The following is a 27,523-nucleotide window of genomic DNA, read 5'->3' as shown; positions in this document are numbered from 1 at the left end:
CCATACTCATGAGCAAGTGCTGTGTGACTGTAACTGGGAAACATGTCAATAACTATTAACTAATAAATTCATCACTAAACCATGTCCCTAAGGACCAGCCCCAATGTCTGACAACACTTTCAGAGAAAAAATGCTTCCTAATATCCTCCCCTGGTATAGTTTGCATCCGTTTCCTCTGGTTCTGTCACACATCACCAAGAAGAAGCTGTCTGCCTCCTTGCTCCAACCTCCCTTGAGGAGGTTGCTGAGCCATAAGGTCTCCCTTGAGCATCCTCTTCTCCAGACTGAACACCCCCAGCTCCCTCAGCTGCTCCTCACAGGACTTGTGCTCCAGGCCCTTCAGGAGCTTTGTTGCTCTTCTCTGGACACTCTCCAGCACTTCTGTGTCCTTCTTGTAGTAAGGTGCCCAGAACTGAACACAGGACTCAAGATGTGGCCTGACCAGAGCTGAGTACAGAGGGATGATCACCTCCCTATTCCTGCTGGCCACTGAGATCCTCATACAAGCCAGGATGCCATTGGCCTTCTTGGCCACCTGAGCACGCTGCTGGCTCATATTCAGTCGACTGTCAAGCAACACCCCCAGGTCCCTTTCCAACTTACAGCTCTCTAACCACCCTTCCTCAAGTCTGTAGCTCACCATGGGGTGGTTATGACCCAGGTTAAGGACCTGACATTTGGTCTTATTGATTCTCTTACAATTAACCTTGGCCCATTGGTCCAACCTGTCCAGATCCCACTATAAATCTTCCCTTCCCTCCAGCAGATCCACACAGCCACCTGGTCTGGTGTCATCTGCAAATTTATTGAGTGTGCACTCAATCCCCTCACCCAGATCATTAATGAAGATATTAAAGAGAACAGGTCCCAGGACTGAATCTTGGGGGACACCACTTGTCACCAGGCACCAGACAGATTTAGTTCCATTTACTGGACACCATCAAGCAGGGTCCAAAGGTGACGTGCTGAAGAGAACATGAATCAGTTGGGTGTAGCTTGTCCTCCTGGTGACCTTGCTCTGATGTTTCCAGTAAACAATCACTGATGGTGTTCTACAGAAAGAAGGGTTAATGCTGTCTCTATAGCATGGTTTGGATGTACTCTTATATTTAGACCTTTTTCTAGATCCTCCTCCTAACCCTTTCCATCCAATCTTACTTTTTTCATGCTTCTATCTATTTAATAGGCTACAGATATCCAGAACATAGACCTGAGCACTGATGTGATTTTCTGTACCTTTACAGCCTTAGTCCTTGACACTGGATGAACTAGAGATCCTCCACATTTGGCTCCTGAATGTTTCCTCCTGACGCAACATCACGGGTTTGTAGAACTCCTACTCTTTATGTCCCTTTGATTACATTGTAGAATACGAGTTTGGTCCAGAGCAGGCAGTTGCTGACTCAATAGCTGGAGCACAAGAGGCCCCATCATAGAATGATGCATTCTAGGAACTCAGAAAAAAATACATTTGTAACTAAGAGCTCCCCAGCTTGTCTCTGTGTTTTTTTTCTTCTTTTGACCAGACTAGCAGGTTACAGCCAAATGATATGTGCAGGTCCAGTGAAGACTTGTGATTTTTTACTGCCTCTTCCAAAGCTATAATCAGCTGGGAAAAACAGAAAAAAAAAAAAACAACAACAAAAAAAAAAAAAAAAAACAAAAAACAAAACAAACAAAAAAAAAAAAAAAAAACCAAAACCAAAGGTGTCCTTATGGAAAATATAATTGAGAGGAAAATACTGGGGAAAATAATGCTCAGACTGTGTTAGCCCAGCCTGACTCTCCCTTGTTTCAGCTGGATTTAAGCTAACAGAGATGCTTCCCTGGTGTAGAGCTGGGTGCCATTTCAGGCTGTTCTTTCTCCCTGATTTTACAGGATGGGAAAAGGATTTACCAGTTCAGTTTAAACGCTGCTGTAAGGATGTGATCCAGTGCCAGAACATGTAAATCCTCTGGTGTGTCACACTGCAAATCTCTGCTGACTCTGTTCATATATATTTTAGTCAAATTACCAGAAGAGTTAATTTCCCCCTTAAACTGCCTTTGTCAACAATTTCCATTACTAAAGAATGAGTCTGTCTTTAATAAATCTTTAGGGGGTGATTCAGTCCTGACAGAGCTTTATAAGAAAATAATTTTAGTCTTGTATGCCTAGAAAACCTAAACTTCTCAAGTTTTTTTCTAGTACTTCTTTTCAAAAACCTTTTACTTCTTCATGGGGGTGTCCTAAAAATCAGGCTTTCTTTTCTGTCATCAAAAAAGAGACTACAGCATTTATCTGCTGTAAAATCTTTCTAAAAACATGTTAAAAAGTGAAAAAAAGGCTCAAAAAAGATCTAGTATAATTATATGTACATTCCTCCTGACTGACAGAGTCCAGCTAAAACAAGATGTTCTTTAGTCTCTACACACCTGTCTGCAGATATTTGTTTTTATTGGCATAAATTATTGAGCATCAAAGCTATAAAACCAACCCCAGCCCTCAGAGTGATTTATAACCACGTGTATTTCCATAATCTGAAATAAAATCACTGGACAGTGCAAGGGATTAAATATTCCCTAGAAAATGCTGAAATCTGGTCCCAATCCTGGTGACAGAGGTGGCCTCCTTCCTTCTCAGGTTAAACTGGGCTGTACCCTGCCCACATCAGATGCTTTCTGTATGAACCAAGTGCCAGATGTTGGAGCGAGTTGCCAGATGTGTGAACCCAATCCTTCATTTTCCTGCCTGCTCTGTGGCAGCTGGGATTGTATCCAACACACCCAGGAGAGCAAAACTACCCGATGTTGCTCAGAAAGTTGCCTTCATTAAAAATATAGGAGTGCCCTCTGGTGGAAAAATGAACATCTGAACCTAAAACTTCAGCAGCACTAATTTTTTTTTTTTTTCCTCAATTCATTGCTATCAAACCAAAGGAAACTGCAGGGTTCATATCAGTTCATTATATCCCTGGATGTTTGCACCTGGAAATAAGACAGGATACTAAACCATTGGCCCTGGTTAGACAACTTGGAGAAATTTTTTGATTCTTAAAAAAAAATTCTGTTTAGATTTCATCTTCTTTTGTACTTTAATAAAATATTGGGACACAGCTTGTCTTAGTCTACTAGGGACTGATTTCATCTCCTGAAATTTAAAAGGACTATCTGCTTAGCAATTACAACACGTAACACAAACATAATTTTGGTGGGATTGTAGCAAATGGAGTTCTGGTTTAGATAACCAAACTTTTTTTAGCTATGGGCACTGACAAAAGGGCATCTTTTAGCATCAATATGTCAGATTGATGTAGGTACTGATGTAAACTCTCAGTGTTTTGGTCCTTGGTGAACATCCTGTACATCTATAATCTATATAACTTTTAGACCTTGATGTCAGGGTAGAAGAATCTCCTCCTAGGTGATTTTTTTGGAGCAGAGGACAGTCTGTCTAGTGGTTGTAACTACTCACACAAAAGACAAAGAACAGTAAAAACAGAAAAAAAACCAACCTTTGCCCACCAGATGTGTGGCAGCTCAGTCTGTGGTAGAGAAATGGTTTACACCTAAGAGGATCCCTCTGTGTTAGAATTATTTATTTAAAGCTATCAGTCACACATGCAGAGTTTGATTCTCCAAGGCACTTGGTCTTGTGGCTTGCATCTAAAATCTTCTGGGCTTAAACCTACATGTATGCTGAAGGATTTGTCTGGATCAGGGCCCAATGCTGTCAGCTATTTCCACTATCAAAGCTGTGTTCAGAAACTAAAGATGATGAAAAGTTTTGCACTTTTGTGGTCTTTCCCTCAGTCTCAGTTATCACTCCCACAACAGAGCAAAGTACTCAAATACACTAACAGAGTACAGCACAGATAATAAATACACTGAGTTACCCAGCCTGGGGTCATTGCAAAGTAGAAATAACACATCTATTTGAATATCTTGCAAATATATGAAATGGGGCTTTATGTATCCTAAGATATATAAGTAAATATATGACATATATTACGACGTTTGGAAAAAATTTTGGAAAAAATGCAGCCTAAAGTAGAGTCACTCAGGAACTCAGTTCCAATTCGTCAATGTTTTGAAAATAGAATTATTTTTGTGCTTATTTCTACTGAGGTTTTACCCAGTGTGCTTGGTCATTCCTGCAGGCCTGGGGGAAAGATATTTGTGCAAAATGCTGCCCTGAGGTACTGTTCCTCTGATAGTACAATTAATGGTGAGTGCAAAATCTCCACGTAGGCAGGAAGGGGCTCCCTAAGCCATTCTGGAGGATCCACCACACAGAACTGAAGCATATGTCACATCAGGCTGCTCCGTGGCCAAGGTGCCCATGGGATGGGTCAGGGTAGGAGCTCTGATTTGCTGTCCCATGGTGGCCTGCAGAGAAGCATCTGCCTGCAGATGGAGTCTGGGATGGCTTATTGGGTATGTTATGTACAGGTGATGTGAATATCCCCTTGTTTTCCCCTTTAATTTGAACAAGGGCAAAAGAAAAGACCTTAGAACAGTATTTCCCCTGTACTCAGAACTGGTGAGGCCACACTTTGAGTCCTGTGTCCAGTTCTGGGTCCCTCAGTTCAGGAAGGAGATTGAGGTGCTAGAGCAGGTCCAGAGAAGAGCAAGGAGGCTGTGAAGGGATCCAGCACAAATCCTGTTAGGAAGGGCTGAGGGAGCTGGGGGTGTTCAGGCTGGAGAAGAGGAGGCTCAGGGGAGACCTCATCACTCTCTACAACTCCCTGAAAGGAGGTTGGAGTCAGGGGGGGGTTGGGCTCTGCTCCTAGGCAGCTCTCAGTCAGACAAGAGGCCATGGGCTTAAGCTCTGCCAGGGGAGGGTTAGGTTGGATATTAGAAAGAAATTCTTTCCAGAGAGGGTGATCAGACATTGGAATGGGCTGCCCAGGGAAGTAGTGGATTCTCTGTGACTGGAGATATTTAAAAAGAGACTGGATGTGGCACTCAGTGCCATGGGCTGGTAACCGCAGCGGTAGTGGATCAAGGGTTGGACTTGATGATCTCTGAGGTCCCTTCCAACCCAGACGATTCTATGATTATATGATTTGAACCCTGTAGATAAGCCACTTCATCCACTTCATGAGACTTCAGCTGGCTTTACTATCCTTGCATATCAGACGTGATGCCCAGCTTCAAGAGCCAGCTGAGCATCCTCACCCTCACCAATGGAATTCTCCTGCTGCAAAAGTGGAGATGTTGGCAAGAGCAAACCAGTGTATAAAGCTTTATACATCTGTTAAGATCATCCCTACTGGACATGACCTAATCAAAATTGCTCAGTACACAGACTGTGCAAATAGTTTGTGCTTCGAATTTTACACTGTGAATGAGAGCAATCCTGTCCCTCTGCAATCCCTGCTGTGAGCTCCCTCCAGATGGGTTCAGCTCCCTGCATTCCTCATATCCGTAGCCTCAGTGCATACCTTTGACTTCTCCTGCTGCTACTTAACCAAGTTAGTAGGATGACAGCAAAGTAAAATTAGAGAAAGAGGAAATATTGTTGACACAGGGTTGATAGTAGGTCAACAATTCATAAGGAAAACATCAATATGGAAATGTGTAAAATCCTAAAAGTAAAGAAAAAGATTTTAAAAAGAAGAAGAAAAAAGCCTGGGAGGCAGGTCAGAAGCTAGTTAAGAATTACCAGGCTTTTGGGTAAGTCATCAGAACCATCAGTGACCATGGAGCTGGTGGAAATTGGTATCTCAGCAAAGATTCAGCACATTAGTGAGCCTATTAGCCACAAAGCTTACTGGACCATAGACACCTTTGCATAAGATAAAAATATAAAGCAATAAACTGTTGCTTTATATTTTGTATTTCTTTCTTGAACAGTTTATGTCAGACAAATCCATGCCAGAGAAAATGGACCCAAGAGAGAGACTGACACACAAGTGGAGACCAAAGAATACACTGAACCTCCCTCCAAACTACCTGACCCTCTCTCTGCTCCACACCTTTGACCAATATTGTTGTCACTACACATGGTTTTCCCTGTGTTTGTTTAAGTCTTTCACACAAGAGCATGGGACAAAGAAAGGAAAAGATTAAGGAAGGATGATCAAGGAAAGGAGTTGTATTTTGCTCTCAAACTGAGGCTTTCAGATGATGACATTCTTTTAAGGTAAATATACATTAATGTGCTTATTTGATAAGCTGAACAGAAGTTGTGATTTGTTGCTTGGCACTAGAAGTATTCTTGGAGCAGTTGAAAAAAAAATGCTCTCATTGTACAACAGGGAATATTTAAGAAAAATTACTTTGGCAAACAGAAAGTTTCCTGGTAAACACTCTCTGGCTCTGTGGGAGTGGTATTTCACTGACCCAAAGTGTTTGCTCTCCACAGGGGAAAGGACAAGCAAGACAAAAGTCCATGAGACTGTAATCTGCAGATCTGTCATATGAGAATGTCACCATGTGAAAGCTTTTTTCTGTATCTCTCCTACACCTCCATTGATGTGGGGATGAGCCAGGTAGTGAAATTCAAACACCTGCTCATTCACAGGGGAAATGCAATAAATCTCCATGTAAATTGTCTACACTACAATAGAAGACAGGACAAAACCATCCTGAAGGCTGAAGGTGGCAGAGGTGAAGTCAAATCTCATTCACCACTGATACTTCAGGAGCTAATTGAACAAATCTTTGGACCATGAACAACCAACTTCATGAAGGCAATCACCTCACAGATGTCATTTAGAGACTCAGGAAGGTGAATATAGAACTTCTGCCTAAAAAGAGAACTAAAGTAGCATTTGAATAATTGATTTGGTTTGATTCAAGGGAAAAATCTGGATGAAATTATTGAAAAAGCAGTGCATATATCCATAAAGGTTTTGCTGAGAACAAAACACATCTATTATTTCAGGTTTCCATCCAGCAGGCCAGTGAGGTGAAGAGGCCTCATTGAAGCTGAGTCCTTACAAGGGGAATTTGAGTTTCCTTCTATACACACAAAGAAGAAGCATGAAACAAGTTACTCTGCTGCTCTGGTATGCAAACTACCAGCATATAAGCTCAGAACATGCATGTGTTGAAATGAAGCTGAGCAGAAGAATCAAGGTGAAAGAAGAATAATTATGCCAATTGTGACTGTGTGTGGTAAAGGAAATGCAACCAGTTTGAACTGGAAAATGAGGAGTGTTTTGGGTTGCAATGGCACCCTCACCTGCCATATCAGTAGCACCATAGATGGGCAAGACCGCCTGGGGAATATTAGAAAGAAGAATTTTTTGATACATTTGAAGCAAAACTAAGATCAAAGGGAAAAATGTAATTAGGAAAGGAATGGTTTTTTGAGATGAGTTTGACTAAACAGAGTGAGAGGGTGATAAAAAGTTGGGCTCAGACTCAGAAAAATGGAAAAAGAAGAATAAAATCAAAGAACAGTAGTAAGTTAATCTTCTGGCAGCAAGAAGGGGTGGGCACCTACAGACATCAGTGGTGTCAACGTGTGGACCTGAGTCCACCAGGACAGTTGAAGATCCCCAGATGGACAATCTCTTGTACTTTGTATTAGATCCACATCTGGGGAAACAACACTGTGGGACTGTATTTCTAGAATTTGAATTTAATAGTGAGTCTAGATCTTAAATATAATTTATGTCTTATTAATTGCAAAAACTACAATAGTTCCATGTGTGCATGTAAATGTCTGCATAGCTGTACAAGAGTCGATCAATATTTGTTGCTTATTTTTTGTTAATTGGGTTATGGATTACTTTGTTTCCTTAGATTGCTGATTTAGAGTACTGGCTGCTTTGCTTATCACCTCAAAATGTGTTCACTAATCAATAAACACCTTGATCAGAGTCTGATCCAAAGGGGGAGTATTGATCCTCTGCTATAACAAGGGGACTGGCAGAAGGAGTAAACTGAAAGGAGTTGACAAGACAGACTTTGATTTTAAGGAGACTTTTGATATTGACTTTTATGTTCTTACATGTAAAGCAAGAAAATATGATTTAGATTTCATCCCCATGAAGGAAACACAGTTTGTTAAAGCTCAGAAAAGTTTTAATTCCAATCTCATTTTGACATGAAGAATTGATATCAGGTATATCATGTGAGCCAAACACTACTTTTATTCTTTAGTTGTGCAATTGAACAGAGAGTTCAAATATAAAATATTTTATTCCTGAAGTGGCTTGAGGTTCCATATTGTGTAGAGGATAGGACTAGAATTCAAAGCAGAGACCAATACATTGGAAATATGGGTTATTAAAGATGAACCAACAGAATATTTGAAGGCTGAGTGGAGGATAGCAAGTTTTCAAATGAATGAGGCACCAAAAAAGTTGTCTCTTTCTGAGAAGTATTGACCACCTTCCTGTTAGGAAGACCTACAAGTTTATTATTTCACTCTGTTCACCATCAGTAAGTCCTAAACTGTTACGCTAATATTTGAAAGAATGTTAAATATATCATTATGTAAATATTAGTGAAGAGATGACTCAGAACATAACAACTCTACTGCAGTTCCTGGGAATTCCTAGAACAGTTTTTTAGAACAGGGACATGTGAGTTTAGCTTTATGCTTGGCTAAGTCATTTGCATGATAACTTAAAATATTACGTGGTTGCAGGAAACAATAAAGGGCTTCCTTCTTTCAGATATTTGAGATTTTCAGGGTTTATCCCTTGATAGAATTTCACAACTGTACTAATCCCAGTAGCATCGTTTCTCCATCCAGCTCAATGCTCTACCTCAAGTAATGTGAATTTTAGGGAGGACACATTTGGTCTATATAAAATATTAAGACCTTCCTCAGTATTAATTATTATAATTAATATATAATTATGTATTATATAATGAATATAATTAATATATTAAGACCTTTTTCAAGGTGACTGTGAAACTGATAATGTTCAGGAAAAGAAAGATAGCAGGAACAGACTGAGTAACTACAACTAAAATATTTATTTATTCTTCCTTTTTGAGGAGGAAGGAGTAACCAGACCAACATTTTTCTATAAAAAACAAATAAAAAAAAAACCAAAAAACAAAACAAACAAACAAAACCCAAAACACACAAATAAATATTCACAATAAGATAAAACATGCAGTACAATAATATTAAAAGACAGAGTTCTGGGTGGCCTATACACAGTAGTTCATATATCCAAAAAGAGATGACCCATAAATCAATATTTCAGTGCAGGATTTGCAATTTCTAGAGCAACACTGGAATACATTTACTCTGCTTCCTAGGGAGATGCCTGAACCATGAGGCTGCAGAGTTGCTACCCAGAGGGGAGAGAAGCTTCTTCAATAAAATGCATAAATCCCTTCTATGGAGCTCTGTTAAGAGCTGCTGAATCTTCTCCACTAAAGCAGAGGAAATCAGACTGCATTTCATGTAGCCTGCTGCTGTGTTTTGATCCTATGCCAGTAGGAGAAAGGAAAAGTCTTTACCCAACACTGAAAAATTACTTCCAGAGAGAGCTTATCAGTTGATGTGACCCCCAGTAATTTTGGGATGAGTAAAACAATGATGTCTATCTAGCTCAGTTTTTTAAATACAAATAGAAAACACAAAAGAAACCCTCTCTTTCTTCTAAAGCTTAATATCCTGGGCCAGAACCAGTAAAACTTTCATTTGTCCCACTGGTGCTCTCCCACTCTGAAAAATTGATCTGCAGCTTTGTCCTCATCCAAACTACAGTTCTGATCTCTCTGAGTTCAAAATCATCCAGCCCCACTTTCAAAAATTATTTTCTTGCAGTTTTTCACAGGATTAAAATCTCACAGATTCACATCAATCAAGTCACATATCAGAGCAGCAATTTCTTTATGTCAGAGAACTCAGATAAGGAATTAGTTTTCCTCCAAAGAGGCTCCTGTGGAGTTCATGAATCATCTAGGTTGAGTCTCTCATGGCTTGCAGAGGGAACAGATTAAAACCTACATCATGTCAACACCAATCCACCCCTTCTTTGTAGTCTTAGCTGACTGCACAACCTGAGTTGACATTAAAAAGAGGAATATTCTTGATATCTTGTACTTGGCACTAGTGAAGCCACACCTTGAGTCCTGTATTCAGTTTTTGGTCCTTCACTACATGAAGGAAATTTAGGGGCTGGTGTGTGTCCAGAGAAGGGCAAATAAAATTGGCGAAGGATCAAGGAGGAGAGAACTGGGATTGCCTGGTCTGGAGAAAAGGAGGCTGGGGGGAGACCTTGTCACTCTACAACTACCAGAAAGAAGGCTGTAGCAAGGTGAGGGTTGTTCTCTTCTCCCTAGTAATAAACAACACAAGAGGAAATGGTCTCAAGTTGTGCCAAGTGAGGTTTATATTGGATATTGGAAAGACTGAAACAGGCTGCCCGGTGTGGTGGTTGAATCACAATTCCTGGAGATGTTTAAGAGATGTGTAGACATGGTTTAGTATCAGACTCTGTAGAGTTGGGTTAATGGTTTGACCTGATGATCTGAAAGTTCTTTGCCAACCAGAATGACTCCATGATTCTATGACCTATTCTTCACCTTCAGTGTCAGAAATAGGATGTGAAAATATGCTGCTTACAAAAACATCAGAGATATTTTTTCAGCTCTAGGTTGCCTCCCTGTAGGGGTGCTCTCCTCCTCCAAGCCAAGTTTTGTTATTTTTCTGGCAAGCATTTATTTCCACTTGGTTAAGAAATCAAACCTGGAAGATCTTCAGCTTGCAATGAGTGGCCCCAGGCTATTGCTGCACTGTTCACCTCGCGCTGATCATAATCTGACCTTCTGCTTTGGGTTCTCTAAGCCAGCTTCAGCCTCTGCAAATCCACAGGCACAGCTGTTACCACAAAACTGGTGTCTCCTGGGACTCTGAAGCTGTTCTGATGCAGTGAGAGACAGAATTCCCACCCCCAAAATCTGAAATTTTATCAAGACACCATCCGAAGGCATTAAAGTGCTAAGAGCTGAGGACAGGAAAGGAGTTGGAACCCAGGAACCAGTTTGTGATGATTTCACAGTGCCAATAATGGATCAGTCTTTCACTCTACTCTTCTCCCATGAGACTTTCCTGCAGGACAGTGTTATGTTCCAGGGTCACCAGTATAAGAAGGACATGGAGCTATTGGTGTGAGTGCAGAGGATGGCAAAGATGGTCAGAGGGTTGGAGCATCTCTTCTGTGGAGAGGCTGAGAAAGTTGGGGTTCTTCAGCCTGGCAAAAAGAAGGGTCCAGGGAGAGCTTAGAGCACCTTCCATCCCCAGAAGCACCAGCAACCAGGTTCCTGCTTTTGGTGGGTGGCCAAAGGGGCTACAGAAAAGCTGGAGAGAGACTTCACAAAGTCCAGGAATGACAGGACAAAGGAAAAAGATGAAAGAGGGGAGGATTAGACTGGATATTAGGAAGAAATTTTTTTCTGTGAAGGTGATGAGATACTGGAACAGGTTGCCCAGAAAAGCTGTGGATGGCCCTTCCCTAAAAGTGTTGAAGGGCAGATTGGATGAGGCTTGAAGCAACCTGGTTTAAAGGGAGGTGTCCCTGCCCATGGCCGGAGGGGTTGGAATTAAGTGATCTTTAAGGTTGTTTGCCACCCAAACCATTCAGTGATTTTATGATACGAAGATCACATCTCAGAAGTGACATTTACTAAATTTATGGGAAGTCATCTATGCTCTAGATATATACAGTTTGGATACATATTGAATTCTACCTTAGTTATTAAAAGGCTACATGTAATGGCTACATGGAATCATAATGGCAATATTAGAAGTCATGAAGTAAAAGGTGCTGGAGAGCATGCCTGGAAAACAGAGATGCCTCGAGTGCTACACATCTCATCTGTCTTTCATCCAGAGTTTCATCTGATTCTACAAATTCAGCTTTTCCAGAAAACTACTCTGGGTTCCTGTCCTTTGAAGAGTTAGGTTAGTGAAGACAGCAGAGCTTGATACACATTAAAGCTGCTGTCAACAGCATGAGAGACACCTCTCATTGTCTCATTGAAGTGTTTAATTCAGTTGAGAGTCCACAACCTCTGATCTGAGATGCCCCAGAGTATCAGGCTGAGGGCTTAAGTTACATTTGGGAAGGGCACAGGTCTCCCATATGTTCTTTTAGGGTTTCTTGGACATTCTGCTTTACATGAGCTGCTCCATTGCAACTTAGGTTTCCACTGAGCTAGATCTCCTTCCCTCAGATGGGATAAGTAGGTAGGATGTAGAAACTTAGATGTTAGATACCCTCTCTTAGCCACAACTCCTTCTTACAGTTTCTTTCAGAAGAGTCTACCAAGTGATTTATGAAGAAATATGTGTTTGCTTTTCCCTGCCTTGGTGATAGAAAAGCACTTAACGTCAGCACGTGTGCCTGGTTGGGTTGATAGGAGTGTGAATAACTGGATATTTTCCAATAGTAGAAACTTGTAAGAGACATGAATCAGTTTCAGCCAGGAAGTGCTGTGGGTTTTTACTTAACAATTATTTTCTGCAGTTTATTACAGAACATCATGTACCATATTCTGCTTCCTGGACTGTGTGTATATTTTCTATCAGATCATGTCTCCCTTTACAGTTCTTTTTCTCAGGCTCTATTTCATGCAACTAAATACTCCTGGGTGCCATCTTTTTTTCCTCTCTAGCCCTAAGGTTCCTACATGTTAGACAACGAAATGCCTCAGTTTCATAGAGGTGTCTGGAAAACCCTTTTGGTCAAAATATGTTGTGAACAGGCCCTCTGGCTGTGTAGGTCAGATTCATCTTTTATCAAGCATTTTCCCATTGCAGAGTGTTATAACCCCTATGTTACTACAAAGAAGGTGAGAAGTTGTTCTACAAACAAGTTTGTCTGCAGCCAAGTTCAGGAATTATGAGACAAACCACAATTAATCCACAATATCATTTCAAAATGTTTCTTCATGCTGGTATACTGGCATTTAAAATTAAGATTATCTTAATACTATTTTTCACCTCTCCAAAGAAGTTATAAATCAAGAAGTCATCACCCCACTCTACTTGGCACTTGCCAGACTGCATCTGGAGTATTATGTTCAGTTTTGTAACAAGAAAGGTGTGGACAGGATGAATAGGATCCAGAGAAGAGCCATGGAGATGATCAGAGGATTAGAGCACCTGCCATGCGAGGAGAGACTGAGAAAACTGGGTCTGTTCAGCCTTGAGAAGAGAAGTCTTAGGGGAGACCCTATTGAATGTTCCAGTACTTAAAGGGAGGCTACAAAGAAGATGGAGACTCCCTATGAACAAGGAGTCCCATGGACAAGCCAAGGGGCAAAGGGAGGTTCTGATTGGACATCAGAGGAAAATTTTTCTCTCTGAGGACAGTCAGGCATTGGAATGGTCTCCCAGGGAAAAGGGTGGATTTCCCCAACTTGGAAAGTTTGAAGTTTCAGCTCGATGGGGTGCTGGGACATCTCATATAAGCAATAACATTAGAAGGGTTGGACCAGATAAACCTTGAGGTCCCTTCCAACCTGACATTCTATGAAACGTTACTTATTTTTTTACCACTCAAGTAGATTTTTCCATGGGTAACTCACTGACTTGCAAAACAGATTTCCCTGTTGTCTTCTATATTTTAGCATGCTTGTTAATTTTAGCAAGTCAAACGTTTTTTTACCAACTGGACACTGCTACAAGAAGAGTAACCCTCTTTCTGTGCCACGTGCAATAATTGCTGTATACTCTTATGTCAAGGGTCTGAGAAAGACAACAAACATATATGGAATTAACTTAGGACTGACTCTTTTTTAAAGAATTCACAGCACAAATCCCCATATTGCCATCATTATTGATGACTGGATTTCCATTCAACACATGTAGCAAGCAAAAAGATATTAATTAAAATCTTCAGTTTGTGTAGCCTGTTTCACAGAGAGAGATTTATGCCTGAAGTCATTAACCATGGAAACTGAAGATGAGCCCTTAAAACTTTTTTTATCCATGAGGAAGAAACAATGACCTGCAGATCATCATTACATTTGAGATATATGTTTTCATTTGGAGTCCCCATTGGTTTGTGTCTTTCACTATTAGTAAGAAGGAAAATGAGATATTTTTCATACCCTTGTTAAAACAAAACAAAAAAGATCACCCATATCAAAAGTCAGTTTGGATTCTGAGAAACCAATTTGTTCTAAAACATCAGCTGGGCATAACTATGTTTTGTTAAGTTACATCAAACACTCAGAGGGAGACATATCTCAAAAAAACCTGTTGATTCACATGAGATTTCCATAAAGAAGTCTCCTGTGCTGCCTTTCTTTGTATCATTTCACATTGTTGTTAACATTCATTTATGGCAGGCATTGATTATTGGCAGGTGGCCAAGAAGGCCAATGGCATCCTGGCCTGGATCAGGAACAGCATGGCCAGCAAGCAGGTCCAGGGAAGGGATTCTGCCCCTGTGCTCAGCCCTGGTGAGGCCACAGCTTGAGTCCTGTGTCCAGTTCTGGGCCCCTCTGTTCAGGTAGGAGATTGAGGTGCTGGAGCAGGTCCAAAGGAGGGCAACCAGGCTGGTGAAAGGACTCGAGCACAGATCCTATGAGGAGAGGCTGAGGGAGCTGGGGGTGTTCAGCCTGGAGAAGAGGAGGCTCAGGGGAGACCTCATCGCTGTCTACAACTCCCTGAAAGGAGGTTGGAGCCAGGGGGGGGTTGGGCTCTTTTGCCAGACGACTTTCAACAAGACAAGAGGGCATGGTCTTAAGTTGTGCCAAGGGAAGTTTAGGTTAGATATTAGAAAGGATTTCTTTACCGAGAGGGTGATCAGACATTTGAATGGGCTGCCCAGGGAAGTAGTGGATTCTCCGTCCCTGGAGATATTTAAAAAGAGACTGGATGTGGCACTCAGTGCCATGGTCTAGCAACCACAACGGTGGTTCAAGGGTTGGACTTGATGATCTCTGAGGTCCCTTTCAACCCAGCCAATTCTATGATTCTGTGATTTATTTCTTTCATGGGAGAATTATGACTGAAAGGATGTAGTTTATCTGTCTCATTGATCTGTATCTGATATTTTCTCTTATTCTGATCTAAGATTTGAATGAATTAAATATATTGCTTCCTAAAGGTGACTTTAAAAGTATTCCTTAGCTATTCAAAAGGAAAAGGGATGAAAAAACAGCTCTAACACAAGTGTTTTCACTGTTGAGTTGTCCTAAGAGTGGGAATGAATTTCTTTTCTGGAACTAAATCCCTGGTGTCCTATGCTAGCGATAGATATAGAAAATTCTTCTAATCAATTACACAAGCTAAACTGTAGCTGAATTGCTAACCTGTATACAGTTAATAAAGAACAAAGCTATTTTTTTCTTTTTTTGGCATTGCTCAGCTTTGTCACAGTTCAACAGAGAAGATGAAGAAGAGCATGAACACACACAGAGTAAGTGTGTGATTTTAGTAAGAATAATTTGTTAATCCATTTTTCATGAAAAAATGGACTTCTACCCCCAAAAAAATTCCTTTTGCAGTTTTATGTTTTCTACCTTAACAACAGCTTTTGAATGGTAAGATTAGAAAGAATAAGACCTTTCTTCAGCCTTTCATTACTTAAAGGTTTCTTACAAAAAAGAAGGGGACAAACTTTTCAGCTGGGCCTATTGTGATAGCTCAAGGGGTAATGGTTTTAAACAGAAAATGGAGAGATTCAGACTATATATTGGAAGAAATTATAATGAGGGTCATGAAACACTGAAACAGGTTTCCCAGAGAGGTGGTAAAAATGTCTTTGCAAAGACTGAACCATCAAAAAACACAGATTTAATTGTAATCAGTCACTAGTTAACCTGTCAGTAAGTTAAGTGAAACTTAAGAACTAAAGAAAGAGGAATTTTGCCTTCATTGCTTGAGCTGAAATCAGCTCAGGTTTATATAAGGGCTGGAAGAAGGACTTCCACAGTCAAATCTCTCCAGCTGATATATATTTTTTAAAGAATTTCCATAGCTTTCTCTTTAAAAATACATATATTTGCTGAACCTGTGGAATTAGTTTAAAAAAAAAAAAAATTACACCACCCCTTCAGGTAATCCCTATGAGGAAGTAGGTATTGATACACTAAATTGTTCTTTGTACCATGGTCCCGGATGGCAGTTTTATTAATCTTTGTTTTCTTCTCAATTATTTTACTCACAGACCATGAATTGTAGCATATCTTTATAGAACAAATTGATTTCTCTATTTAAGCAGGTGTGTCACTCTTTAACTAAATACTTACAGTGGAGTTATTTCATTTTAACAATTCAAACAAAGCTCAGGTGGCTGGCAAATTTATGAAAATTACCAAGTAGGACGGATGGAGTAAGTTAGGAACAGTATTACAGAAATCATAGGATGGAAAGGAATGGGGTGGAAATGGAAATGGGAAAGGAATGGGAAAGGAATGGGTTGGAAAGGACCTTGAAAGATCCAGTCTAAGCCCCCTGACAGAGCTGGTCACCTACAGTAGGTCACAGAGGAAGGCATCCAGGTGGGGTTTGAATGTTTCTAGGGAAGGAGACTCCACAACCTCCTTGGGCAGCCTCTTCTTGCAGGACATTCAGTGTCTGGAAGTTCTGGATTGCCTCTCCTCATAGCCAATAGAGATACAGTCTGAACAACTATGGTAGGCAGTTTATCAGATTTTCTGATGTTGAGAACCCTGATCTCATCAAAGTTGCATCAAATTAAAAAAGCACCTTCAGCCTTATCTCAGAGTATAGAAGGATACAGGAGGCTTTATCACAAGTGACTTCCCATAATGCTGCCTGCTCTACAAATAACGAACAAGCCCAGCTGGTTTAGAAAGGAATTATAATCTGATACTAAAACGCTGGCAAGAGCAGAGAGCTGCAGAAATACTGCAGAAAATGGGAATGAAATAATAAAATAATATCAAATAATACTGAGTTATCGTGTGGACTGTAACCTCGACCCAGCATAATGAAAATGGTGCTCAGTGTGCAAGGCAGGACAGCAAGAGCAAAGATGAGAAACTTCAAGGAAGGAGACAGGAGATTTGCAGATGAATTAGGCCTTCAGAAGGTCAACAGGCAGCATGGAAGGAAGGAAGAATGGTTGTGTTTAAATAGAGAACACTTGGCCATCGTTGACCTATCCAAGCTGACTCTGTGCTATAACCTTAGAAATGAGTGAAAGCAAAGATCCTCCAAAAAGAAAAGATGAACTCAGAGATGCTGCACTGGAGCAAGAAAGCAAATCGGTGCAATGCTTCCCTTCAGACTCAAAAGGGAAGCTGTGCAGGTCTGTAGCCTTCTACAAGTAAGTAATACTTGAACAGCACATGGAGTAAACTGTGTGTACAATAGTGCCTGGTGCCTTTTGGCTTGAGTGAGATAATGCAATATAATTTTTTTAGCAAATGGAAGGCCAAGGACCACTTGGAAGAAGGGAGTTGCTGACTTATGTCTCTGTCTCAAAACATTTTTTCCATTCTTTTGCCAGAGTCAGAAAAGACAATTGCAAAGCAACAATTCCTAAACTTTTGTGAACATCAGCACCACAGCTTCCTGAGCCCCCTAAAGCATTTTGGCAAAATTAAAGTGCTGGAAAAGGATTTTTTATCTTCTCTCTTTTCTTGCCCTGGAGACAAGAAAAACCTAAAGGAAAAAAACAAACAGAAGAGAACAATGAAACTGAATTGGTTAATTTTCATTCACCTGTTCCTCTAGAAAACTTCTTTCTTCTAAAACATGCAGCCCTAATGCTGATGTCATTTATCAGCAATAAATATTGACAAGGAAAGAGGAGGGACACACACACATACACATATATATATACATAACCCTAGTGAGGAGAGACTCTCACTCCTGTAACTCTTTCTAAAATACAGAAAGATTCTGGCTGGACAAAGGTAATGTATGCAGAATTTAATTTCAATATTAGAGATTTTATCTATAGAGTATTGACTGGGCACTGTGCTACAAAGCCTAATGTGATTAATATCTAAGTTGCACCTAATGTGATTCTTAAAAGAAAATGTTTGCTTATCATAATCCCAGAGGAACAATTTAATAGTAAATTATATCTTCTGTTGTGAAAGCACAACTTCCACCTGTGTGTGCGTGAGAAATGGCTTCAGTGAAGTCTAATTCTCATCTTTCTTTAGAGCAAAAAAAATATTTTGACTCACAGGTTTCATTCTTTAAATGTGAACATGTATTAATCCATTTTGCATGAAGGTGGTCAATCATAGGAAATGTTTTTTGTAATTTCATTTGAATTATTTTTATGTTGAATTTATTCCAGATGATCATTGGTAGAATATAGCACTACAACTGAACTCAGAATTTTGGCACCTAGAAATTTTAACTATCTGTCCAAGCTTCCAGGTATAAATGCTACTAAAATGTCTATTTTATCTTATAATATGCTGTAAGCTGTTTGCATTTTCTTAATGCAGAGTGGATTTTTTTTTTTCAAAATGAAAATAGAAGATGTAAATTCAGAGAAGGAGAAAAAATTCTATGAAAGTAGCTGAAAGGACAGCTATTTCCACTCATATAAACTTTCAAACTTGGTATAAAGTTGAAAGCTTTATCAGCTGATAGGAAGAAGGCTCAGCTGAGGAGTAAAGCACCAAGATTAAACACAAAAAACCTGGACTGTATTTTTCAAGTTATTTTTCAAATGCAACTTTGCTTCTAACTTTTTAGCTGTAGATTTTCGTGGTGGGGGTTTTGGGGTTTTCTTGATGTTTCATTCAATGAAATTTGCCAAAATGTCCAGTCTTCAAGCAGATCTTCCTACTTGTTCTTCTAGCTTGACCCCAGTTAGAGACAGAATGGACAGAACTTGCTTCTCAGTCAAGATGAAAATATCAGAACTGCTGCACACTGGCAAAAAGAGTCACATTAAAGCACCTGAGAAGAAAACTAACACACTTTCTGTACCAACATAATGATTCTTTTAATTGCTATCATTATTTTTCTCAAAATAAGTACTAATTCCTGACACCAAAAGTGTAGCTTCATTCACTCCCATAGAATACCAAATGAATCCACTGACTTCAGTAACATAAACCCAACAAATAAAAGGCAGATCAGATCAAAAACCTACAGGCAATTTCAGGAGTTTAACAACAACCAGGATATGCACAATGCTCTAAGTGCCATCTACTCTAAGTCATCATTTGAAGGACCAAGAAATATCCATTCTACTCAGTGAAAGAAAAACGAAGTGTAAATTGCTTTTCTGGGACCCTGGTAACTTACTGTTAATTTTTTTGAGCTCTGAATCCACGTCTCAGTTCCTGCCAACAGAAAAAACCCTCAGCAGCCTTTCTGACCTCACTGAATATCAAAATGATTATTTAATCAGTTTTCAGAGATGGATGGGTGGATTGTTTATATTGTCATTTTATAATTAGGGTTTTTACAGATCTTATCCCAATAGTTTCACTATCAAGGAGAATTTCCTAGGTCTTTACCCCTGACCTGTACAAGATAGTGGTACCTATTCACCATCACCCCTCACTGACACAGTTTTAACACATTCAGCTGTTTTAGGCATCAACAAGAATAATTTTCTCTGCAGCAGCCTTATCTCCACACCTGTTTTGTATCTTATTGACATTCCACAGTACACCATAAACTCTATGAAACAGAAACTAATGGATTTTGGGTTGTTTGCTGTTTGTCTTTCTTTTTCTCTGCAGAAATGGGCCTGTTAACTGCAATCATTTTCCTGGTTGCTTTGCTGCACCAATCTGGTGGACAGGTAGGAGCATTCATCTGTGCAAAAAAGACAAATCTGAGCATATTGTGTAGATATCCTATATGGTATAGTCTGGACTAGTGATCTCTAGAGCCTTACAAGTCAGGGTTGAAAACATTGTTAATCTGTTCACATAAGACATTAAAGATGAACTCTTGCTTTCCAGAGATTTTTTAAAATTAAGATATTTCTTCTCCTTGTAAAAATATTCTTCACTTCACCACAAGACTAATTTTAAAAATTCATAGTCCCAAATAATGTGAACTGAAGGTTGTATAAAGTTGTTTAACTAAGTATCACAATTCTAGTCATCTCTCCATAGAGAAAATTAATCTTGTAAGATGCAGATATCTGCTATGTAGACACTTAAATGTGAGATTTTTATAAATATCTGCTTATTAATGAAGTAAAAAAAAAAAAAAATGGAGTACTTCAGGGATGCCAATCATATCTTTAATAAATTTTGGGTGAAGTGTGTTCTGCCTGTTTCCATAACGTGTGTATAAACACCAGCTTAAAATAGTTGGCTGAGATTTGTCTTAAATGTAAATGTCTTTAGTTAAACAAGCTGTAGAACAGCACTTAGGGCTGAAGAACGAAGAGATCTCTGAAGGCAAAACAGTGGGATTCATTTATGCTTATGTTCTATAAATCAGAATTTAGTCTCTCTCATTTTATGCTTTCCTCATTGACCATAAAGGCAAACTGAGATGACTTTTAGGTATTTATACCTATGGTGTAGGTATTTAAAATTAAATAAGATGAGCCAGTCCCTAGAGAAAAAGCCATCACACAACTATAGCAGAAGTCATCTGTCTTAAGTATCAATGTATTAGGTGTCCAGACCTCTGTCAGGCTCTACAAAGGAAGGAGAAAGAAGAACTTGTAGAAAAAATTTATTCCAGTCCTACCAAGAAGTTCAGGTTAAGGTTTTGTGGGAGGAATTACCTCTGCCCTCTCAAGTAGTGAGAAAGAAAGTGCAGGTGTCTAATTTAGATTGAAATGTCCCATTTTTAGACATAAGTGGGATGAATCTTTTCCTGAGGAATGCTTTTAGCTTGCAGACTTCAACATAAACACTGCAATTCTTTTTCTCTGCAAGGATTCATGACTTGACATCCTTAGGTAAGAGACAGTCTGAATCCTTCATTGCTTTCTTGACCTCAGGTAATTTAGAAGATGGTCTGAAAATAGTCTTAATTTCTGATCCAGCTTCACATACAACTGACAAGGGCTTGGAGATTTTTTACTGCACACAAGATGTCAAAGCCAGACTGGAGATTTGGTTCCAGAACTAAGCTTTCTCCATGTTTCATGTGGGGAAAAAATGAAGGTAGAATTCCTACATACAGATTTCACTTAGGGTCACATATCCTAATGAAAAGTGCTGTGCAAGTGCAGAAAGGAATAAAATAAATAAATAAGAAATCAGCAATTATAAGAATATAATCAATACTAAAGGAAAATATGGAAAATTCCAGTAAGCTTTGCTTTGACAAGGAAATCATAATCTATCTTGCTTTTTCAACTTCTGATAACTGGAACTTTCCTTATTATTGTTTTTCAGACCTTTCAGATTAAACGAGTCAACACTCCCTCCCTTCCATATTCTAAATCTCAAAACCAGAAGCAGATCCTTGAGATGCACAATGAAATCAGGAGATCTGTATTTCCCACAGCCAGGAACATGCTGAAAATGGTATGTTATGCATTGTTATTAACCTACTTTCCTCATCATTAGCAGAAGATTGTAGTCTTCTGAACAAGTCACACTCAGTGAGCAGATAGGCCAGGAAAGGTGCTCTGGGATTGAGATGAAGAAAACAGAATTTTATCCCTTTTTTCTTGGGCCTTCATGCTTAATTCGCACACCTTGATACTGCAAGCACTTGTAAAAATATTGAAAAAGTCTCAGATGGGCTTCAAGTCTTATCCAAAACCTCTCTCCTAACCAACATCTCTTAGTTTCTCCACTTAGAAAAACTTAATTAAGCAATATAGGAACTGTTCAATGCATGGTTTAATTTGTTGATGGGAACCATGACCACAGGATTGCCCCAACCATATTTATTGCTGTCAAACCTGCACTAACATAACCTGCACAGTGAACCACAAGTTCTTGCCTTATTGCCTTATTGGTCATAGCAATGGACAGGCACTGCAAGACTTTTTGGGGAAAAAAAACAACAAAAAACAGGGGATAAGGTACAAATGGCCGTGATGGCTCTTAGATTATGGATAACACTCTTTAGGTACCAGCAGTTATCTTAGAAGAGAAACATGATGAAAGAAAGGGTATGTAAAGCAAAGGTGGAGCAGGAGCAAGAGCAGCAGCACACATCTGAATTTTACTCAGGGGGCAAAAAAGATCTGCAGAACAGCTTGTCCTCAGCTGAGCCTCCTTTACTTATTACTGCTCCCATCCCTATCCCCCTGATATCCTCCCCTGATATACTTTGTTATCCCTATCCCATAAACTGATGGGCTGGTCTGTGTTTTATGGTTAAATCTGCACAGGGGGACTTGCAAACATTCCCCAGGTTCAAAGGCCACTTGGTGTCCATCATTACCTCTCAGCTGCACCTGGGCTGAAAATCTCTTTTAAACCACACAGAGTCTGAGTTACCCTGCAAAGGTAGCTCAGATACACAGCTAAAAGAAAGCAATAATGTGTTATAAAATCCCAGTTTATCAGGACTGGGGGATACTGTGCAGAATAACCTGCTCTGTAGCATTTAAGAGCTGAAGAAGAAATGTGGTGCCCATTCCCCAGTAGTGGCACAACTCTAAATCTTACTGTCCCTCTTATTTAAAATCAAAGTTCTTGTATTCTATGAACATCTGAAACTAAACCATGACTGTCTAGGAAAATAACTTTATCCAAAAGCCTTCTGGTGAGGACCATGGGAGCATTCACCACACCTGAGTTACTCCCCATTTTATTTTTTTCAGGGGTTGCACTAACTTATCTGTGACCTGGATGCTTCTTCTTTTGTGTCTTTCAGGTGTGGAATGAGAAAGCTGCCAAAAATGCTCAGAAATGGGCAGATAAGTGTGGGATGAAAATCAGCCCAAGAGATCAGAGAGTCATTAATGGTACATGGCAGAAAAAAGAGCCTAAGCTCATCAGCTAATGACAATTTGCAGATGACCCTCGTGCATGTGAACTAGAAATAAGGATAACTTTTAATCTGTTGTTTAACTTTTGAAGGCTGTTAAACACAAAAACCATCATCTTCGTCAGAGAAATACCCTGAAAAACAAATTGTTGGAATTTGAGAGACAGGCATGCTCTGAGAGACTTGCCCTATTTTTAAATTTTGTTTAAGTGTCCCCTTTTGGTTCCTGCTGGAGACAAGAGAGCAAATATAGGACTGTTGGTATGACTAAGAACAAATATTTCTCTGTGACATTTTGTAGAGAAAAGTGTATCTGTGACAGAAATCTCCCCAAAATCAGTAACTTTTCCTGCAGCTTTCAGAGGATCATGTGTACAGCCCTCTTCTAAAAATCACAGGGCAAACTGGTTGAAGAGATTTTTTTGAGATGTACCCCTCTGTTCCACCTTACAGCTTGATTTTTACCTGAGTAATACAACAGCCTTACTTCTATTTCAGGTGTCACTTGTGGTGAGAATATATTACTGTCATCTAACCCAAGAACATGGGCTGACACAATTCAAACCTGGTACAGCCAGTCCTCCAATTTCAAGTATGGATTTGGAGCAACTTCAAAAAATGTCAATATTGAGAACTATACTCAGGTATGGAGAACTGAAACAAACAGCAATGTTCAAATTACAGGATTCCACTTAAGGGAGACGATTCTTATTAGATTAAAAAAATCACTGTCATCAAATCACTGTCATTCATCTCTAAGACAAAGATGAATGATAAAGATGAATGATAAATTAAAACATTTTTTCATCTAATTCTAAAGCAATAGAGGTAGTATTTTGGAAGAGCCATCCAGAAGAAGAGTGTTATTTTGTAGTAAAAAAAGTTTATTACCATTTAGCAATAAATATTTTCTACATATGGGTTGAAATACCTGATAAAGAAATGTCAAAAAAAATCATCTATGATTAAAAATTTTAATTTAAACTTCAAGCAACTGTGTTCAAAAGCATTTTTAAACTGAAGGACATGACTAACTCATTATTCTATTTATTCTTTCTGACAGCTAAACTCTAAAATTAAAAGCTAAATAGATGAAACAAAACAAAAAATAGCTTCTGGTTCTGACATACTGTGAGATCCTGGATGAGAATACATAACTCTGAAATAAATAGTGTGTTTAATTTTTATTCTCCAGCTAATCTGGTACAACAGTTACCTGATTGGGTGTGCAGTTGCCTACTGTCCTAGGAATCAGTTCAACTACTTCTATGTTTGCCAGTACTGCCCTGCGTATGTACCTCCTGCCTTTTTATTCTTTTGAGATGCAATAATCCTGGATCCCATCTCCTGTGGTCCATTGCTCATGTGTAGGATAAGATTATTAGAGTTTATTTTCATGATTTCTAATTTTAAAAATGCCAGTGTGAACTCTGGGCTGGACATCAGGCTAAGCAGTGAGATTTTATTTCAGATTGAAATAGAAATTAAGAAATGTTAGCATACGAGCAAAGAAAAGTCTGTTTCTGGATGAGTTGAGTAACATGAACACAAAATCCTATAAATTTGACCACAGAGAAGAAAGTCAGAGGCCAAGTGAAACCCAGGAGCAAATGAATTTTCAGAGGGGTAAAGGGCACATCAGAAACAGCTGCACGTCAGAAGGCATCTGCTGAGGTTATGGCTTTATGAGCTATAATCAGTCACTTGAAAGCCTTTGGAAAATCAGAACTGATAATGTTATACAAAGGCAAATAAACAGTTAGTTTTCTTTCTCTAAATCTTACTGTCCCTCTTCTAGGAAAATAACTCCATCCAAAAACTTCTAGATGCCTCTCACCACGATAAATGACATAAATTCTTATAAATGACACAGAGCTGCCCTTTGGTGTTGTTTTATGTTGTGTTCCTTTCCAATTTCAGAGGAAATAATCCAATGCAGATTGCTACACCTTACAAAAGTGGACCAAAATGTGCAGATTGTCCTGGCCACTGTGACAGAGGGCTTTGCAGTAAGTGAATGTATCCTGCTCCTTCCCAAACTTTGTGCTCCCTCAGATTGTGATGTTCTTCCTTTGTAGAATTTCCCTTTTTTCACAGTTACTTATTGCTAATCTGGATGAAATGGAATTTTTTTTTTTGAAAATGCAGAAATATCAGACTTGGTTTTCAATAAACACTCAACTATTTTTTTTTCTCTCTCTCTTTTTAGCCAATCCTTGCAAGTATCAAGACTCTTTTGCAAACTGCAGAAATCTGAAAAGCTTATTTGGCTGCAACCATCCACTGGTGAAGGAGAAGTGCCCTGCTTCCTGTAGATGCACCACTCAAATCATTTAATGTCCTGGTTTATGTCACCATAGCTGCTGTGACACTTAACAGGAAAGAGCAGAACTCACTGGGAAGTGATTTCACTCTCAATGCATCAGCTCAGATTGACCCATAGGCAACATTTTTTTCTGATATCTCACCATTACTTCAGTCCTAAAATAGTCAAGTAGCTCAAAATAACCTCTGATGTTATTTTAGATGTTGTGGGAATCATACTTACAATACTAATATGTTACTGAGAGATTTTCCTTTCAGTGAACCTTCTGCTACTTCATTTCTTTTCAAACATTTTAGGGGTTTTTTTTACAGAATATGTTAAATGCAACTTAAATTTCTGTTGTTATTTTCTCTTTTATTATCATGGAATATATTCCTGCTAAATAAAGACATGATTTACCACAAATTCACTGGCAGAGATTTTCATTAAAGTTATTAATAATTCAGTTTTTTTATTTGGAAAATTCCCTAGGGATAATTCAAGGCCCTTCGATACTTTATGTGTGTGGGGATGAGCCTGGAAAAGAAAGATGAAGCAAAAAGTGATGTCTTTTTTTTCACAGCCAAAATAAGATGCACCTATTGAATTTACCAACTATTACTCTATTACAACTTACAACTATTACACACAAAGTTTCTGGTACATCTGTGTACACAGGTGATAAATGTTAATTTTTTTCATATGGTATTAACAGTCAAAAAAAGACAAGGTTTTTAAAAGCATTTATGCAAAGAAAGACATATATATCCCTTCCCAAGTAAGTCAGTCCCTCACTCTCTTGGAATTCATATTGCAGTATGTAGAAAACATAACAAACCAAAACAAAACAAACAAAAAAATAATAATTAAAAGCAAATAAACAACCACAATAAAAATCATTAGATCCAAATACTCAGAAACCTCCATCAAAACAACAGATTTTCTCCAAACTTCACAGGAAACATCTTAGTGCTGATTCCTAGCAGTGCCCACCCCTAGGATCTCTCCAAGAGGATTAAGTTCAGCTGAGGTTTTGGAATAGAATCACAGAAATTTTTTGATTGGAAAAGATCTTTAAGATCATCAAGTCCAACTATTAACTTAGCAGTCCCAAGCCCATCACTAGGACATGTCTCTCAGCTCCACATGTACACAGCTTTTAAATATTTCCAGGGGTGGTGGCTGCACCCCTGTCCTGGGAAGCCTGTCCCAGGGCCTGACAATCCTTTCAAGGAAGATTTTCCTTGTATCCAATCTAAACCTCCCCTGGCACAACCTGAGACCATTTCCCCTTGTCCTACTTCTTGTTACTTGGGAGAAGAGACCTCGCTCCCATCTCCTTTCAGGTGGTTGCAGAGAGCAAGAAGGTTTTTTTATTATTATCAATCAGCTTTAATCATAAGGTAGATACAGAAGACCTTTATGCTTACACATTACAAACTTTGTCTGAGGTTAAAAAAATGAGCAAACATCAGATAAAACATCCTCTCACTGAAGAGACAAGCTCCTTCTTTCTGTCCTTCCTCCTGATGCTTCTCCCAGGTGATGCATCCTGATGCCATTCACTGGAGTATCCCACCAAATCTCCAGCTGCTCCTCAAGATGGGTGCTGGTCCCCCATGGGTCTTGAGCCACATCCACCAGCCCTGAGCAGGACTGATCCCGCTTAGCACATTCCTTCCTATCTGAAACCAGTAAAAAGAATTTTCTCCATGGGACTGCAGTTCTGGTAAAAGACACAAGAGGGTGAAAGATACCCAGACATCCAGCTGCATCAGTTTCAGTTTGCTACCTCTGCAACTGGCTCCTCTTTTTACTGAAAGTTCTGAGCTCAACCTAGCCTGATTTTAATACTTGCTGGCCCAGAATTTCTTAGCTAATCCTGGATAAATAAGTAATCACTATGTACAGAAACCATTTGGTAGCAGTTTCCTCCCCTCCATTGTTTCATTCTGTCCCTTTGGACAAGTCCCTATCATGTTAAAGCAATTTATACCACCAAATTAAGGCAATTTATGGTTTCCAGGACCAGTTCTGATAGCCTTGATTTTCTACCTGGGTGGGTCTCAATTTCAACATCATGACTCTGCCACTGTTCAAGGCTCATACAGACAGAAAAAATTTTAGAAAGTGCAATGGAAACCCAAGCTGGGTGAAAATTTCCTGAGAAACCTATTATTTTCCTCAGAAAATACTGTTCCTAAAGTGCCAGTTCTCTTACAGGAGGGTACATAGTTTTGCCAAAATTCTCAGGACATTTTCCAAGATTTATTCTGCTTGCAACCAAGGAGATGGGAGTTAAAACTCCTCCTATACAGTTTCTCTTTCCTCACTCTCTCTATGGGCCAATGAATAGTCAGATTATTTCATTGTCAGAGATTTCTGAAGGAGCTCCTTCCCCATGGAGCCAACTTTTGTGCTCTGGATATCAAGAT

At 39.3% G+C, this 27,523-nt stretch overlaps 1 protein-coding gene across 1 annotated transcript; it reads left to right on the top strand.

Annotated features, from left to right (window-relative positions):
- Positions 1-19,545: 19,545 nt before the first annotated feature.
- LOC103533929 (cysteine-rich venom protein) lies at positions 19,546-25,120 on the top strand. Its single transcript, XM_030447301.1, is given in 8 exon segments — positions 19,546-19,581; positions 19,584-19,667; positions 21,232-21,363; positions 22,670-22,760; positions 23,282-23,427; positions 23,979-24,073; positions 24,704-24,792; positions 24,993-25,120. Coding segments are annotated over 8 exon segments (801 nt in total).
- Positions 25,121-27,523: the final 2,403 nt, after the last annotated feature.

Source organism: Calypte anna, chromosome 3 (assembly GCF_003957555.1).
Source record: "Calypte anna isolate BGI_N300 chromosome 3, bCalAnn1_v1.p, whole genome shotgun sequence".
Classification (NCBI taxonomy): domain Eukaryota; kingdom Metazoa; phylum Chordata; class Aves; order Apodiformes; family Trochilidae; genus Calypte; species Calypte anna.
This window is presented reverse-complemented; position numbering and strand designations above follow the sequence as displayed.